At 36.9% G+C, this 18,676-nt stretch overlaps 1 protein-coding gene across 3 annotated transcripts in view; it reads left to right on the top strand.

Annotated features, from left to right (window-relative positions):
- The first annotated feature begins 1,160 nt into the window (after positions 1 to 1,160).
- The window catches only part of LOC135611286 (uncharacterized), a 29,962-nt gene continuing 12,446 nt past the window's right edge, over positions 1,161 to 18,676 (top strand). The window contains exons 1-14 of one of the 3 annotated variants that reach the window (XM_065106901.1): positions 1,161 to 1,312; positions 2,577 to 2,902; positions 2,984 to 3,078; positions 5,376 to 5,475; positions 8,614 to 8,712; positions 8,892 to 9,054; positions 11,624 to 11,741; positions 11,849 to 11,911; positions 12,585 to 12,665; positions 12,737 to 12,831; positions 12,920 to 13,070; positions 15,678 to 15,764; positions 18,343 to 18,462; positions 18,538 to 18,669. In XM_065106901.1, coding sequence (XP_064962973.1) covers positions 2,743 to 2,902; positions 2,984 to 3,078; positions 5,376 to 5,475; positions 8,614 to 8,712; positions 8,892 to 9,054; positions 11,624 to 11,741; positions 11,849 to 11,911; positions 12,585 to 12,665; positions 12,737 to 12,831; positions 12,920 to 13,070; positions 15,678 to 15,764; positions 18,343 to 18,462; positions 18,538 to 18,669 — 1,464 coding nt within the window. In that variant the 5' untranslated portion in view covers positions 1,161 to 1,312; positions 2,577 to 2,742. Of the gene's footprint in view, positions 1,313 to 2,576; positions 2,903 to 2,983; positions 3,079 to 5,375; positions 5,476 to 8,607; positions 8,713 to 8,891; positions 9,055 to 11,623; positions 11,742 to 11,848; positions 11,912 to 12,584; positions 12,666 to 12,736; positions 12,832 to 12,919; positions 13,071 to 15,677; positions 15,765 to 18,342; positions 18,463 to 18,537; positions 18,670 to 18,676 lie in introns of all 3 variants that reach the window. The other 2 variants (XM_065106899.1, XM_065106900.1) reach the window with 2 other exon arrangements.

The raw sequence follows: 18,676 nt of genomic DNA, 5'->3' as shown, positions 1-18,676 counted from the left end.
AATTTTGCTATGGAATCAAAGACTGAGTATTAAATTATTTCATGTAGTGCATAGATTCATTTATACAATATTTTCCTTTTCAAACTAATAAATGAAACTGAAGTAAGAAGTATGAAGAATATCAAAGAAAAATAGAAAATACATGGAAATACTACATGTTTATAAGGGTTTTCTTATTTGATAATAATATTCAAAATAAATAGTCCAATTGTACTGTATATGACTCACATATTTAAAATCTGAATCTATAATTCTTTTTTTGAGGTCAACGACTAGTTTAGCTCATTAAGATTTTACCTTCAAAACTAGTATTTTTAACTTTTATTTATTTTTCGAAAGTGATTACTAGCTTGGGATGTTTGTAAAATCTCAAATCACAAATAGTCATCATAAATTTATATTTGAAAACAAATAAAATATTTAACATCTACTATGTAAATCCTAAACCAAGATGTACATTGATCTTTCTCATCTATTTGTGTCGTTGGCCAATGATCCTATATCCAAATCTAAGTAGTCTTCCTTTAATTCTCTGAATCTCCCTTTAAATCAACTATCCAATTGCTTCAAATAATACATTTTGTCCTTTAAAATTAACTTATGATGGACCTTTGGATCCTTGAGATCATTTTGTCCTCCAAATAACACATTTTTGAGATACAATAATATGTCATGATACATCTCTAACTATTGTCAGACCATTGCAATGATGGCCCGACATTGATCACCGTCCCAATGACCGGTGTGAAACTGGTCTCCGTCCATCATCAACCGTGCACGAGATCTAAAGCAATGACCCGACCGCCGTGACTGGAGACGCCGGCGAGGCAAAAAATGAACGGTCGAGATCGTTTTTAATAGATCCGACGGACTTGGTATCCCAAACTCATACCTCGCTCGCCGTCAGGCATCACCGTCCCGAAAGATGATGAGCGGGTAAAACAACCCAACAATTTATTGGGCGTCAAGGAGTGGAGGCCCATAGGTCGTGACACAGAGTCAGCGTATCTTCCCCACCACAACCGAAGCAGGACTGCGGTGTCGACGTGGGTCGGACTCGATTTGGGCTATATCTATGATCCACGTGATTGGAAGGGCCGTAAACGGGCTCACTCGGGTCAGGTTGTCTCTGTGCGGCCTCCAGATCGGATCGGACCTCCGGCTTTCTCCGGATCCGTTAAACACTGTCTTCTAGCCGTCGCTCATATGTGTTGCCTCGAACTCCCGTCTTGCCTTCCATTGGCCTGGGGCGCATCTCGAGTTCCGGAGGATCGACGACGTCGGCGGCCGCGGCCGCGATCCCAGCCTCCAGGTCCGATTCCTCAAACCCTAGTATATTCTTCTTCTTCTTCTTTTACGCCCTTCCTAATATAATCTCTTTTAGGTCTTTCTTTCTTGATCTTGATTTTTTCCCGTTCGATCGCGCGCTTTTGATTGCTTAGAGTTCGGTTCTGCTAGGGATTGTTGTTTCTCTTTGGTGTAGTTGCTAAATTTCTTGGATCTTGGTCTCGGTTGGAACTGAATGTGACATTCTCCGGTTGTTAATCGTTCTTTGATGTGGGTTCTTCGGAGTTTTAATTCATCGAGTGCCTGGCGAGGTTATGGGTATGTGCTAGAGGAATGCATCGGTGCAATCTTTGTAAGTTAGGGGTTCGTGAGATCGATTACTTGTTCTAGAACCAATAGTCTCTTTTGGAGTATTACTAGTTTCCTAATGACGTTATCCAATTTTCTTGGATCCCGGCTGAAAATTGCATCCTCTGGTTGTTAATTGCTCTGAGATCGTTTCCGCTAAAGGAATACATCTTGTGCTAACGCATAATCGCTTTGCGTTTCTGGGGGCTTTGTGAGAAAATTTTGCATTGTCCCGATCTTTATGCATTTTTTGGGTCTGTGAGAAAACATTACTTGATTACTTGTTGTAGAGCCATTATTCCTTCTTCTGTAGTATTACTAGCTTCATTAATATCAGCCAAGTTTTCTTGGATATTGGTTTCAGAATATTGGCTGTAAATAGCATTTTCTGGTTGCTAATTGTCCTCTGGTCATGTTTGCTAAAGGAACATGTCTGTGCGATCGTCATGCATTTACTTGGGGGTTGTGAGAAAATTTACTCGATAACCAGTGGTAGTCTTATTTAAAATAACTACTTTCAGTAATTGCAGTAGTAGCTTTATGGTGACCCTTAATTCTAAGCTGTAGATACTTGTGAATGTCTATGACTGACTTCTCTTAGCTTGCTCTATTCTTCACTTAGAAAGTAGCAGTAGATGATGAGGCAGAGTCTTTGGGAACTTGAGGATGCTCAACCACCAGGAGACCTGGGTGCCGGCTTTGATGATCAATTTGCATTTTTTTTTTGTAAACATTACTTGTTATTGCAATGCTTTATGAAATTATAATACTGTTGCAAGACAAGATAGAATGTCTGGCTATGTTATTGTTACACAAACGTCACTAAAAGTTGCTAGAATGCATGATATGTTTTTCTAAGTTTTCAAGTATCTTCTTCTGCACATGGATATTCTTTCAAGACTTGGAAATTCACATTCTTTATGCTTATAACAATTGAACAGTTTTGTGATTCTGCACCGCCTGACGCTTTTCTATTTCATACTTCTGTGGTGATGGAAGCCTGCCAGTTAAGAAATTTGATCTGACGTGGTGTCCTCCTCCCGAGACCACAAATTTCCAGAAGCTTATTGTGGAAGAAGATTAATCGTACTACCTTCGGAATATAAAATGGATCCTTTAAGATCTTATTTGGGGAGACTGCTACAGGAAGAGATTACTCCAGTGATTATGGTCCTTTCAACTCCGCTTGTTGAAGATGCTTGCCAAAAGAATGGACTAAATTTTATCGAGTTGCTTCTTCCGTTCTCTGTGTTCAACAAAATTAATGGTGGGAAAGTATTTTTTATTTTTTTAATGTTATTGTTTTTATGCCATCAGATAGTTTTAATGTAGTGTGCTTCTTGTTCAGTACCTGTTCGTACTGCAAGTGATCAACCTTATAGGCTACAGATGTTCAAGCTGCGACTGGCTTATGCCTCTGACATACACCTGCAAAATTATGAGGTAACTGTATATTGTTGGTTAGTATTTCTGATCATGACAGCTTATTGCATCTAGTTATTTTCTTTATGTAAGGATAGTCTCTATTTATACTTGCAATGGTTCATCAAGACATCTGGCACCAAGAAATTGCATTAGGTATAACGATAACCTGTATAAGTTACATGCACTAGTTTGCAGGTGGAGTAATTTTACTTGTTGGAGGGTGCTGTATCAAATATCTATCTAATGTAGTGATGCATAGAAATGATGAAAGTTCAGTAAAAAAATGTATTTGGAAGTGGTGCAGCAATTATATGGATTCCTTTTGCATCTGCTTGATACTGATAGCACTAGTTGCTGCTTAGTCTTGTGGAGTTCAAACCTTAGTCTTCAGAGGTTAGATATTATTAAACCATTCAAAGTGATTTAGGTGTTGTAAAATTTAAGTGGGATGACTAATCCCCTAAGAATGACAGTTTGTATTAAGTTATAGCGCAAGAGCTTACCTCTTTTGCTTAACTGGTAGGTTTGATGTGTTAGGTGATGCTTGAAGATGGTCCATGCCTAGCAGTTTCAATTGTGCCAAGTTCAGTATGTTTTACTTGAGTAGGCCAAGACTTATATGGCTGAATGCTAATACAAAGTGCAAATATTACTTTTGAGGGTTCTTTACAGCATGTGGTGGCAGTGATTGAAAAAGGCGCTCGGGCGAGGCGAGGCCCGAGCGCCTCGCTAATCTCCCAGGCGGCGCGCTTCAAACAGGCGCCGCCTGGGCGCTTCGGGCGAGCGCCTAGGTAAACCAAGACGACCGAACCACGATTTTAGGTCTGGTTCGGTCCTGGTTCGGTTGGTTAGTTGGTTCAATCGAACCAACTAAACCGATATAACCCTTACCCAACCCTAACCCGCTGCCGCTGCCACTCCCGATCCCGATCCCGATCTCGCTGCTCGCCGCTGTCGCTGCTCGCAAACGCTGCCTCTGTCGCCGCTCGCGCCTCCCACTGCTCGCCGCTCCTGCTCTCGCTGCCGCTGCTCGCCGCTGTCGCTGCTCGCAAACGCTGCCTCTGTCATCGCTCGCGCCTCCCGCTGCTCGCCGCTCCTGCTCCCGCTGCCGTTGCTCGCCGCTGTCGCTGCTCGAAAATGCTGTCGCTGTCGCCGCTCGCGCCTCCCGCTACTCGTCGCTCCCGCTCCCTTTCCCGCTGCCGCTGCCGCTGCCGTTGCTCGCCGCTCGCCGCTGTCGCTGTCGCCGCTCGCCGCTGCTTCCTCGTTTCTCAGTCAGCAGACTCAGTATACAGTATACTGTTAATATTAAGTTTATTTGAAATGATTAATTTTCAATACTGTTAATAGATTTTCTTAATTTAATAGCATATTTTTATTTAAAATTTTAAATAATTATATTTATTAATTATATTATATATTTTTATATTTTAGCGTCTCGCTTCGCTCGGGCGAGCGCCTAGCGCCTCGGGCGTTTTTGGACCTTGGCGTCTTTTGGCGCCTAGCGCTTTTTAAATCACTGTGTGGTGGCATGCTGATCTGTGCCACAGGAGTGGAAGGTAAAGACCTTAACTTGTTGGCTTAACCCATTTAAGTCAAAAACTGGACCTGACATTGAATCAACCTGGAATGGCATGCTTGAGAATTGATTAAGATGGAATCAAACTCTTGTTATTTTCATGCTAAGACAAAGCATTCTCACTATTTGATCTTTTATAATTACTTAAAACATTAGATGTTTAAATGAAGTAACTGATACTCATCCAAGAATTTTTCTAATGAGTATTTGTATTCAATTTCAATGCATATTTTGCTATGAGTGTTACAAGCATTTAGAAGTATGTTTTCCATAGAATATAACTGATTATATGATATATTTCTAATGGGGTGTTATCCATATTCCATAGGTCACTAATTTTCTCTACCATGAGTTCAGTCTTGTTATTATTTATGGCACTGATTTGTCTGGACACAGCTGTATTAGTGTATTATTTGTTACTGCTAACTGATAGTCAATTTTGTCTGTGTATTTCAATTAAATAATAGTTTAAAATGGATCTAGCAGCCTTAAGTATATTTACAATTTTTTAATAAACAAGTACACATATGCAAATGATTCAATTACTATCAGTGTCTGAGTAAGATTTGTTATTTGGCACTTGATGCTTTGAAATGCAGCAAGATGCTTATTCTGATAAATTGATTATAATGCATGTCTCGATGCAGGATATGTAGCTTGTAGTTGGTATGCTAGTTTAATCATTGAATGGTCCACTGTCTATCTGATGATATTATTGACACTGGTTGTTTCCAATCAGGCTGCAGAAGAGCATTTGAAGAAGGTGGTTCTTGATGCCAGCCAAAAGACCCTCACTGATTTGATTTCTGAGCCACCACAACTGGAAAACTTGCTCAAGAGTGAGATGGCTTCCCTTCGTCTCTTAATTTAATATTTTTTCTTTGAGTTTATGCTCACTTGCATGGATTTGTATTCTCCATCCTTGTTTATCTGAATAAGAAACTGGAAGCTTTTAGTATATGGGAAAGGTGTTCGAGTCTTTTCTTGGGCTTTGTAGACCAGTGAGTGTTCACTTTTTGGAGGGAAATTTAGGTTGACACAAAAAAAAAAGTTTCTCGTAAGCGACTTGTGAACTGTTTTCATTAATTGCAACTCTATTTATATTCCAAGATAAATCAGGGCTTTTTTTTTTTGGCTATCTTGCTTTTATTTTCCGGATAGTGACAACTTCTTTCCTTTTTCTCAACTCCTTATTTTATGCAACACTAACAACTGTGTTCTCCTCATAAAAGAAAAATAATCTCTAGAAATAAAAATAAATTTGATGACATGTAGAGCAAAAGAACTGTGGGATGATCAAAGAACATGGTCTGCTGAAGATAAAGTACATTTACAGTAATTAAAGTACATGTATTATGATAACTCTCATGATGAAAGTTTCATTTAATGTTGAGACTACTGATACTTGAGGCTGGGTCTTTGATTCTTTTAGTTGGACGTTGGAAGTTGGAACAAATAGTAATTTTACTAGAATGATTATAATCATAGCATAAATTATTGGTTGGACTGGTATGTACAGACTGATACTTTCATGATGAGAGGTTCATTTAATGTTGAGACTGCTGATACTTGAGGCCGAGTCTTTGATTTCTTTTAGTTGGATGTTGGAACAAATAGTAATTTTACTAGAATGATTATAATCATGGCATAGATTATTGGTTAGACTGGTATGTACAGACTGATACTTACTGGTCCGACCAAACACATGTTATGGACCATGCATTTAGGTACTGCTTGATATCACTTATTTATACTTTTTTTATTCAGTAACACCAACACGGTATGCCACCTTGTATCTCAGTACTTTACCAGTATGCTGGTTGTTGAAACTGGTATTGATAGATATCTAAAACCTTGATTATAAGTTTATAGATTTTCAAGTTTAGTTAGATATACAAACATGGTATTCTCTTCATTGTCAGTCCTTGACATCTGGGAATAAGCCAGTTATAGGAATCAACACTTGGGCTTGTTATCATATTTTTTCCATCTGTTGACACTTCAAGGAGACAGGCTTTTAATGCATGGCCTGTTTAAAATTGCATTTGGAAAGGTTTTCGGTATGGATACTGGTTCCACATGAAGCACTTGATGTCCAACCAACTTGCATTTATTTGGCCATCTCATTATCTATTACATGGGTAAAATGAGTTTGGGAATTTAATATGATTTTAGGTACATGGTTAACAAACTTTTAAAGTTCTAATTAGTTGGATTATCAAGTTTTATCAGACCATATGCATTTGGTTGTTAGTGTTTTATCAAAATAATTTGACGGTGCAATCAATCCAAGTCTTTTAGATATAATGACATGACATTTGCATTTCTGATTCTAGAACATGTCAGTGCCTTGTGCTGATAAATAAAACCTATTATTTGTGCCTTTTGATATCATGCGACATCCTTGTATACACGATGTCAAGATGAAACAATGCAGGATCTACTCACAGAAAAATGGTTTTGGCATAACTTGGATCCCTTTTTCCCTCAATGGTGGTTTATTTGAACCATTTTAGAATACTTTGCCTGTGCAATTATTGGGACCATCATTGCGCTTTTAGTTGCTCTGTTTAATAGTGTTCATGCCATTTAGCTTGTGAATTTGAATATTGGTTGGCATCAAGGTTCTACAATTTTGGTACCGGATGGGTTTATGCTGGCGGATTGATGCATGGTACATCAACATGCATTGCAGTACCAAGAATTGTGGAGGGACAGGATGAGGGAAAGGGAGGAGGTGAAGAAAAAGAGGTAAAGGAGAAGAGGAGTTAGGGAAGAGGAGTGGAGTACCAGGTGGCATGAGATGCAGATCAGCGGTTGCAGGTGGCAAAAGGGAAGCGAGTTTAAGGAAGTTGTGCATAAAGGAGGCGGTACAAGGTGGGTAAGGGACTTAGGGTTAATCTAAATATCTAATTAAAAAGAAGTTGTTTAAGATAAAAAACCGAACCGAGCTTACCAAATGACATGCCTTGTATCGAATTTGGACTGCCTGAAATTGGGTGGTCCACATTCCGGTTTATGCCCAGACCAGTTTAGATGCTGTGTTAGTGTGTTCAATAATGTTAGTTATAACAATTGTTATCTTCCAAGCCTTATAAAAAAAATGTTTAGAAACCCGACGAAATATTGCGACCAGCTGTTTCCCTGGCTTCAAATCCATTTATGATGGAGCAAAATTTCTAGCCGACCTCTCTAATTGTAGGGGTAAAGATGTGTACATTGATCATGCCAGGGTCCTGCATTGGAGGGAGCCTTATGCATTGTATTCACTCTTTTATTTATAAATATCTCACCTCTATGTAAGCCTAACTGCATAAGTGACACAGATATTGTGAATTTTCTAGTCCTTGCAGTAATATTCTGGGCTTTAGGCTTTCCCATTTCTTTTGAAAATTTACACATCACCATTCTTTATGATTCTTAGAAAGTAACTTTCTTAGGACTGTAAACTTTGGCGTTTGGCTGAATTTCAGTAAAACTTCTTAATTTTTTAGTTTCTGCAGATTCCCTAAGCTACAGAAGAAAGGTGCTGTGTTTTTTTTTTGGGAACTTGTCCTTTCCAGTTTATGACATATTGACTAAGTTAATCTTTTGTGAGTTTTGTATTTTTTTTTGTGAAATCTGGAAACCAACATAAAATGCTATTTCCAATTTGTTTGTGGAGTGTGGACTATTCCAATGTCTTCTTATTTCCATGAGCCTATATGCTTTCGGGACACGGTTTGCTTCCATTTACTTGATGGATCAGTTCCCTCCGCTCTATATCTGACAATTTACATCGTGAAGATCTACATATAACATGCAATTCTAGTGAGAAGTTCTTATTGAAGATGATCGTGGATTTGACACAATGTCATTTTGAATGTTGTAGTGCTTGTTCTGCCGATGAAGTTTCAGTTTCTTTCACCATAAGATATCCTGAAAGGTCTTGAAGCTAGCAAGTTTTAATGCTTGGTTGGTTTTCTGTGTAGATTCAGAATCAGATTTATGCCCATCATGGATAGAGACGTTCAATAAAGAGCTTATTCGAACACTATCTTTTTCAGAGCATGAAACTTTTGACCACCCTGTGGCATGTAAGAACTGGATCTTATCTTTGATTTTGATTCCTCGAATTTGAGTAATCAGCTGTATACAGTCTCAACATTGTTGTGTTCTGATGGTTCATTCTGGCATTCTTTAAGGTGGGAAAGGCTTACAGTACTTACACTATTCTTCTGTTTGTGCATGGTTATGCTTATGGATCACTCTGCAGGTCTACTTGTGGTGTCATCAAAAGATGAACAGCCTATCAATAGATTTGTTGATATTTTGAATACCAATCAATTACCATCCCTTCTGAGTGATGGTGTAATGGACCCAAAGGTTTTGAAGCATTATCTACTCTTACATGATAACCAAGATGGCTCACCAGAGAAGTAATTCTTGTTTTCTTTGATTACATTCAATACTATTTATCGGGTTTTTGCTCTCTGTTTTTACAGTGTTTGCTTATTCTTCTTGAGTTTATTGGTTCAACAGTTTAGCTGTTGGATTCTGTTTAAATCTGTGTTTCATTTAAGACATGATGCTAGTGAAAATGATAGCACTCCTCTCTTCTCCTTTTTAGAAGGAATATCTAATGCTAACTCTTTCACTTAATGAGAGGTTTGGGTAGTTAGTGGGTCTTCTAAGATTTAAATAATGGGGTAATATATGTGAGATGTAGTTTAGGAGGTCTGTTAGGGTTTTGACAATGGAGATGACCTACAGGTGTGTTTTTCTTTTCATGTTTTGTTTCTTTTCTTTGGTATTTATTTTATGTTTCTATTGCAAAGGCAATCATTCTGGTTTGATCTTCCTGATGTATTTTTGGTTCAATTTGAAATTCCATTTTTTATTTGCTAAGTTTGCCTTTTCTTCTCAATTTTGGTCTTGCTTTGGTCCTAGAGTGCATGGCATGCCATAGATATGCATGGATCACCATACCAGCCCGTACCACATGATACAGGTGGTGCTTACTGATACGAGGATTATTGAGGTGCAGACTTCTCTGTACGAAGCATATACCTTTGAATGAAATGGAGTGCAGTACATTGACCAATACAGTTCGTTGTGACTCTAGTTTAGGTTGATACCGACTAGTATATTGATAGGACTATATCTTTTTTCAGCCTAGAATAATCCTGATCCAGTTCATTGCTCACTGGGAATGAGATTCTTGACTTTCATTCACATACATCATATGGTAGACATTCAATCTTCCAACATGAAATATAATGTACAAAATAAAATGACTTTAATATTGGTGCCTCATAAACCCACACCATTTTGAGGCTTAGGCTTGTATTTATCATGACCTGATCGACTCATTAACTTGTTGAGCCTAAAACATTGATCTAGAATGCTAGAAGTCATTAAACGAAGTTAATGGTAGTACGCCCATGGAGCATTTATAAACTAATTTAAGTCCTTACCCACCTCTGATTGATTGGGATTAAATTAGGATGTTACAATCTCTACCTTTTAAGGGTTTGGTTTCTTCTCAAGGACCGACATAGTTCGTAGTCTAGAATCATATCCTAGCATGATGTACATGAGGCCCAACCTAGTGATGGTTCCACACTATGACGTGTCCTATATTCCTATTTACGGATAACCCCTTCTGAACCCCTCACCATGACCAAAACTATATCGACTTTGATACCATTTATCACAAGCCTGAACTACCAACAAAAATGCCTAAGTTCAAGTTAATAATTGTGCAACTCTTATAAAGTCCTTACTTTCAATGTGGGACTAAATCGATGTATTACAACAGATTTTTTAGGCGTGTATTGGTTGCATTCTGTTAGAATCATTGCGCTGTATTGTTTTTATTGACTTATTGTGTATGTAATGCCCACTTGATTCACATATATTTTTATAGAAATTATACTAAGGATGTAGTTGTTCTGGTCATAAAATGAGATATGTAGTTATGATACATGATGTGTTCTTGAGACAAGTATCATAAATGATGATTATTATAAACCATCAAATTTTGTTTTTATCTGTTTGACACACATGGCTGATTTAGTAGCTATACCAACCATTTTTGGCACTTGGTATGTGATACTTGTACCGTTCCTACTTGAGAGGGGACCGATATACATAGGATATGCAACATGGCAATTTTTGCTTGGATGTGTTTCTTCGGAGGTTTAATTGTGCCCTTATACTATGATTCATTTATTAAATTAAGTGTTCGATCTTTTAATTCCATTTTATGTTGCTAATAATATTTTTTCTTAGATACACCAACAAAAATTATTGTGGCAAGGTACTCCATTTTGTTCAGATTGGTACCTAAAAGCCAGGAGTTACCTGTCTGGGGCCACACTGACACTCAGACCATCCCATTTTGGTGATTTGTGTCCGGTATAGGTTTTTATTGGGCAATAATCCATGTGAACTGGAATTTACCATCTGTTTCAGCCTGTTACTGGGCCTGAACTAGGCAGTAAACCCACCACCCGATTATGGGTCTTTCACAGGATTAAACTGAACCTGTTGAGGTCGTGTGTCTCTGTCTCTCCCAATTTTTTCTCTCAATATCTGCTGCTAGCCGCCACTAGCCTGCCTGAAGTAGTGGTACACCTCTTCTCCCTGACCGGACCCAAACCAGTCTGGCCATAAACTGGCATGGGTTCAACAGCCAAAATATCAAACCTTGCTGGCCACACACCGCTGATTGCAACACTATACAAACTCTAGACATATTAGTCAGTAATGATTTATTGAACTTGGATCATCAGATAGGTGGCTATTGCAGTATTTGTTATGCTTCTTATAAAATAAAACCATGCAACAATGTTATCTTGCATTCTTTATAGTTTATAGTTTATACTTTATACCACATCCACATGATCGTGCTTGGCCACCTTTTGCAGACAGTAGTTTTTTTAGCATTACAGTTTATCACTGTTATTACGCTGATAATAATGGTTGACTTGCCTTCTTTTTAAGGATAACGAGCATTTTAGCAGAAATGAGGAATACCTATGGCTCAAATTGCAAATTGATGTGTATTAATTCTGCTCAGAGTGCGAACGGCAACGGGAAAGATATTCAATGGATGCCTTATGTAAGTTCATGATCATAGTAGCATGAATATTGTTTCGACTAATGGATGGTTTTTTTTAATAGTTTGATGTTTTACTTGTTTGTTGTTGGTGTTTCAACTGTACACAGGGAAGTCATGTGTTGCGTAATGATGATATTGCTTGCTTCCTTAGCACTGATGATATTAATGCGGTAAGCATGCAACAAATAATTGCTTTAGTTGTTTATGTCAATCTTATGTTTTGCATAAAAATGCAATATCTCTTAAGAAACAAATTTTCTTTCTTTCTAGTGATCTACAAATTCTCATTTGGACACTTTTTTTATCGGATTCTCTCATCTTGTCTCATCCCTACGCTTGGTAGTGAAAATCTTTTACGTAGAGCATTCAGATTTGCATCAGAAGATCTTTAAGAAGTCAGAAACCGGTTTCCAAATTCTGTGACATTTGTTCTTCTACAATTAATTTTTGCTCACATCTTACTAAGTTAGGTAACTGCTGGTTAGTTGTGCCAGATGCAAAGATTGACATGTTGTCCATTGCCTATCTGTGCCCCAAAAAGGAAAAAAAGTGAATAAAGTAAATTTGGATGGTACATAAAGCATTTATTAGCAGATATTTTCTTGAATACATTAAGCTATATTGTTCTTAATATTTCTTGATAATTAGGCGGTTGTCCATTTACAGCCATAAACAACAATGTACATTACATGCGGGTTTATGCCTTTATGGGGCATATCTTAGGTCACAATCAACATTTCTCATTTTGCTGCAGTTGCTCTCTGGCGCTTCCATAGTTGCAGTAAATGTTTGCTGAGCAAAAGATCACCAAGAAATTTATTTATATGAACATTTTTTTTATAGGTTAGGGACTTCATGCTAGATCTCTCTTCTAATTATGTTATTCCTCACGTGGAGCAAAAGATACGCATCCTCAATCAGCAGGTAATTTTTTGTAACTTATCATTATTAGAGTTAAGATCTTGATTCAGCATGCTAACTGATCTTTTAAGTAGGTCGCTGCAACGAGGAAAGGATTTAGAAATCAGATAAAAAACTTATGGTGGAGAAAAGGGAAAGAGGATACACCTGAAACTGCTAATGGTCCTATGTAAGACACTAAGTAACATTTTGTCTATGTTGTTTTATATGTAATCCCATGTATGCCTAATATTCTTTTTTGAAATTTTTTGTGGTAGTTATACTTTTAGCTCTATTGAGTCTCAGATAAGAGTTCTTGCTGACTATGCCTTTATGTTACGGGACTATGAACTTGCCTTGTCAAATTATCGCTTACTCTCTACCGACTACAAGCTCGATAAAGCTTGGAAGCGTTACGCCGGTGTGCAGGTAACTCTTGTTGTTTGTTCTACTAATTTGACTGAGGCATTTTCTTGCCTTAAAATGTGGTTCATTCATTCTCTTGTTGCTTTAATATATATATATATATATATATATATATGTGTGTGTGTGTGTGTGTGTGTGTGTGTGTGTGTATACATATATACATATATACATATACACATATATATAGATACATATATATATACATATATACATATATATATATACATATATAAATATATATATAGATATAGATATATATACATATATATACATATATATACATATATATACATATATACATATATATACATATATGCATATATACATATACATACATATATATATATACATACATATATATATATATATACATACATATATATATATATGTATATAACTATATATATATATATATATATATATATATATATATATATATATATATATATATATATATATATATATATATATATATATATATATATATATATATATATATATATAATGAGTTCAACTAACTTAATTTGATATCTTCTGCTTTATAGAATTTGAATCAGCAATTTGTTTTTTCAAATACTGATATTTGAATGTATAAAAATCTGCTTATGTTCCTGATTCCAGGGCTTAATATTCATTCACATAGCTTTGGAACTACTTGGACTATCCAGAAGCACTTAGTGTGGTCCTTTCTCATAATTTCAGTGAAGAATATTGGTGTAGTACCTTAACAATGGCCAGCGACACATCATAAGTGCTTGGATGTGGTGCGAGCTTTGGATGTATTGCTATATCAATGTTTGGAAGAAGATTTTGGAATAAATTTATACTTCAATTGGTCTACCTAGATTCTGTTTAGATTTGATGATAACAATGAAATATCCTTTATCTTCCCTTCTTCTTTAACTACTATTTTAATATCACTGAAGTGAAGATAAAAAAGGTGGAAACAACCGCTTTATATTTTGAGGTAAGACTATGTACATTGACCCTCCACAGACTGCATTGACAGGAGCTTCGTGCATTTGAAACGCCCTAGAAGCAAGGATTGTAGTCTCGTACAGGGGGTACTTGAATCGGTATGTATTGATCGGTGTCGTTTACCCACACACACAATACATTGGTGTTACCGAAGAGGAAGGAAGAAGAGTAGGTGGTGAAGGTATAAGAGGAAGAGGAAGGAAGAAGAGGAGGTGGTGGAGGAAGAGAAGAGAGGAGGAAGAGGAAAGAAGAAGAGGCAGTGGAGGAAGAGGAATAAGCATAGCTGAGGTTAGTAGTACTTGATGAGTGGTGGGTGGCTACAAAGGGGTCACAGGCTTCGTGCGTTTATGAGCCCTAATTTACTCAGTTTTAAAGTTTTTCTTAATAAGGTCAAATCGGACCACCCAAAATGGAGGCTGTTCGGAACTAGGTTCGGGCTTGGATCGGTAAATACCAGTCGGTACGAACCAAATTGGTTGAGTGGATATCCTTGGTTAGAAGAAACATTATGCAAAGAAACTAATTACTCTAAAGAGTTCATCAGTGGTTGATTGAATTCTTAATATGGTTTGTCTAGTGAAATCTGTGGATCAACAAGAACAATGAATCATGCTAAGTAGAGATATTAATAAATAAGTTTGAATATCGATCTTTTTATTTATTAAAATCAAGGCGTAATATGAGTTACGAGGACAAGTTTTTGGCCAGGGATTGCAATTTTGTACCCGATACTGTTGGTACCGATGGATCAACCCACTTGGTACATCGGTATGTACCGAAGAGGAAGAAGATGGAGAAGAGAAGGGAATAAGATGAAAGGCGGAGGGAGGAGGAAGAGGAAGGAAGAAGAGGAGGCAATGTAGGAAGGAAGAGGAGGAAGTAAGAAGAGGAGGCGATGGAGGAAGAGGAGGTAGATGAGGAAGGAAGAAGAGGCGGCGGCATTGTAGGAATAGGAGACAGTGTCACCGGTTGGCAGCATGCGGTGGGCGAGGGGAGGTAGGCAGTTCTGTGAAGGGCTCGTGATTAGGGATTGCAAGAAGGCTTTTTTGTGGACCAGATCAGACCGCCCGAGATGGGAGCTGTCCGCAAAATGGTTTATGCCCGGATTGGTAAATACAGGTAGATACGAACCTATTCAAGTGAAATTGCAATCAGTCTTAAGTGTTACTTTTTTCTTTGTATAATATCAAGATATATTTTTCCTATTGATTAAAATGTTTCTAGTCCATATGAAAAAAATAAAAAATAGTTGTCTGGAGACCCACAAATCACCCTCGGGGAAGGCACCTAACTCCAAATTATTGAGAATAACATGCAGGATGATAATATACATCCCACTGTAAATGTGTTGATTCTTATGGGCTTATTTTGTGGGAAGCAAAGACATTGTTTCAAAGGAGACCTGGCTGCTGGAAATCAAGAAAAAATTACATTTGTGTGTCTGGTGCTAGCAGAGCACTTCCAGATCATGATACTTGTGTGTACTTTCACTGAAAGTTCCTTGTGCTTTTTGATATGAATTATTTTACTTGTTAGTTTTCTCAGACTAGGTTTAAGTGTTTTAACTAATATGTTACATCAGTTTGTTATTTAAGCTAATGCATTCTGGGGGTTTCTATGCCATTCATGCAGGAAATGACTGGCCTTTGCTACTTTATGCTGGATCAATCAAGAAAGGATTCCGAGTATTGTATGGAAAGTGCCTTTACTACATACTTGGTAAAGTGATGTTTTCTTCTCAAATATATGGCACTCTACCAATCATTAGGAAGTAGGAACTCATCAAGTTTATCCTAAGACATTTATAGTTTTTGTATTTGCAATTTATGTTTCTTCCAGACTATGACATGTCAATGTAAATTGTGTGTTACTTTATCTTAAGGGGCATAATTGTGGGACTAGGTGCATGCTTATTTATGTTCTTTTATATTTTTGTCCTTAGGTGACTCTCCACAATAATGTGACATCGTACTTATTTTTTTGTCAATAAGATAAATTAGCTATTCATGAGGTTCTTAAGTTGTTAATCATATGCTTTTAGTTGAAGGTGCTTGGATCATAGCAAAGCTTATTTGCATAATATTTTTGGTTTAAAGGGGGAATATCAGTTATGGTTCTGGTTGCTTTGCTTATAATATCTTGACTACAAGATCTCCATTTGGATGGTGATGTTCAACTCTTCTCTTTTACTTTCTCTTGTTCTTTTGTGTTTTTCTTTTTCAATTTGTGTGTTTTTGTGCATGCTGTTATAGGGTCATGGCAAACCCAGTCAAGGCTTGAATAGGGTTTTGTCAAACTAATACACAAAACACCAACAACATAACTTTTTTTTTAAATCCAAAACCATAAATTCTTCAAGGTACCCTTATAGATGCTCTTTGCTAATCAGATACAAGGAGAAATCCAAGCATGGCAAATAAAGAGAGACAGAATGATATAGAGTGAGGACTTAAACAAACCATTTTAATATTTTTACTACTACCCAGGACCTTATTGATGTGGGAGTTGTAATATGAGATTAACAGAGTGTTTATATGATTATATCTTTTCCCCATAACATATGTGTGAGTGATGTGAGGCTACGAGTGACTCTTAGATTTAGATTGAGTTTGGTGGTTATCCCCAATGGTGCAACATCACCATCCATCTATCTGTCACATGTGGAGGTGTGAGGCTTTCGTTTACAAGACGAGTTATAGAATAGTTTTGGTACTTATTCTTAGATGGTGCAAAGCTATTGTCTGTTTGTAAGGCACATATGGTGTGAGGCTAAAATTATTGTGTGATGCTTAGGAACCATACCTTGGTTATTATCTTCTCTTCCTCTCTCTTTTGTTTTCATTAGTATCTTCAACCATCGTCTGATGCTTAGGAGCCATAGCTTGGTTATTATCTTCTCTTCCTCTCTCTTTTGTTTTTCATTAGTATCTTCAACTATCGTTCTTTCCCTTTTTCCTCTTTCAGTTCCTTTATTGTCAATCCAAAATATTTTCTTTTCCCTATATGCATTTGGCCTGTATGATACTGGTAGCAGAGCAATTTGTCCTGCAATTTTTAACTTTACAATTTGATAGTGTGTGTGTATATATATATATATGTGTATATATATATATGTGTATATATATATATGTATATATATATATATATATATGTATATATATATATATATATGTATATATATATTAACGATTGAAATTTTGTACCGTACCTAAATTTCGAGATTCTCTCGATACGATACGGTACTATATATCGAGCGGTACATTTCGGTATACAGCTCGGTATATATATATATGTACATATATATATATATATGTATATATGTACATGAATATATATATACATATACATATATATATATACATATACATATACATATATATACATATATACATATATATATACATATATACATATAAGTAAAAAAAAAGGGCAACTGCCTCATCGCCTTGTTTCTTTTGCTTGCGTGGGGAGAAGAAACGCCGCCTCGACGCTCGGTTTCTTCTCCCCGCGACGTCGAGGATTCTTCGCCGACGACGTCGAGGCCTAGTCGCCTTAGACGAGGAAGGAGAGCGATGCCGATCTCTTGGTTCTCTTCTTCTCCCTTCTTTAATACCACCCAGTAGTGGGTAGTGACGATCGATTTAGGACGGTAACAGGGCGGAAACAGCCCCAATCGACGATATTGCCCGGTAGCGGACAGTATTATTCGAAATTAAAATCCTTGATATATATATATATGTATGTATATGTATATATATGTATATGTATGTATATATGTACATATATGTGTACATATATGTATATATCCATCAAAATTAATGCCCGGGTAAATCTTTGGTCAACACATAAAGCTAAAGAGTACTGACTTTAGACACTCTTTTTACCTTGATTTTGTCTAGTAAAGTTGTGATGACATTGTTGGTCTTGGTGGCTGAAGATTATAAACTAGGTCTTGTTATTATATGTTCGTGGTGTAGAAATAATTGACCTAAGATACTCATTTTTATATCCTACATATGGATGTTTCATTCAAGATTCATTGTACCGTGACGTATCGCTCGGTATGGGCGGTACATACTGGTCTGATAGAGGACTGGTACAGGCAATACATCGGTATGTCTCCATGTACCATGTGTCTGTATGCTTGGTACATCTTGGTATGTACCATATCAATAGCTGGTTGGTACACCAGTACACTTTGGTAAGGCGAATCATGGTTTTATTAATAAATAAACAACTTGTATATCTATTCTATGCTGTTATTAGGCCTTTTGATAATTTTCAAATCTTTATTCAGAAAATTGGGTCATCTAGTCAGCGAAATGCTTCAAGGTGTGGGCTGTGGTGGGCAGAAATGCTCAAAGCGAGGGGCCAGTTTAAGGATGCAGCAAATATTTATTTCCGCATATCTAATGAGGTACTTTACACTAAAAAAGATGACTTTTGACTCTTTAGTTTCTAAATTTGCAGCTGATCAACTATTTTCCATCAGGAACCTTCTTTGCTTGCAGCTGTAATGCTTGAACAGGCATCATACTGCTATTTGCTATCGAGCCCTCCAATGTTACGCAAGTATGGTTTTCATCTTGTTCTGGCTGGTAATCGTTACTACATGTCTGATCAGGTACATA

Source organism: Musa acuminata, chromosome BXJ2-4, assembly GCF_036884655.1.
Source record: "Musa acuminata AAA Group cultivar baxijiao chromosome BXJ2-4, Cavendish_Baxijiao_AAA, whole genome shotgun sequence".
NCBI lineage: Eukaryota > Viridiplantae > Streptophyta > Magnoliopsida > Zingiberales > Musaceae > Musa > Musa acuminata.
This window is presented reverse-complemented; position numbering and strand designations above follow the sequence as displayed.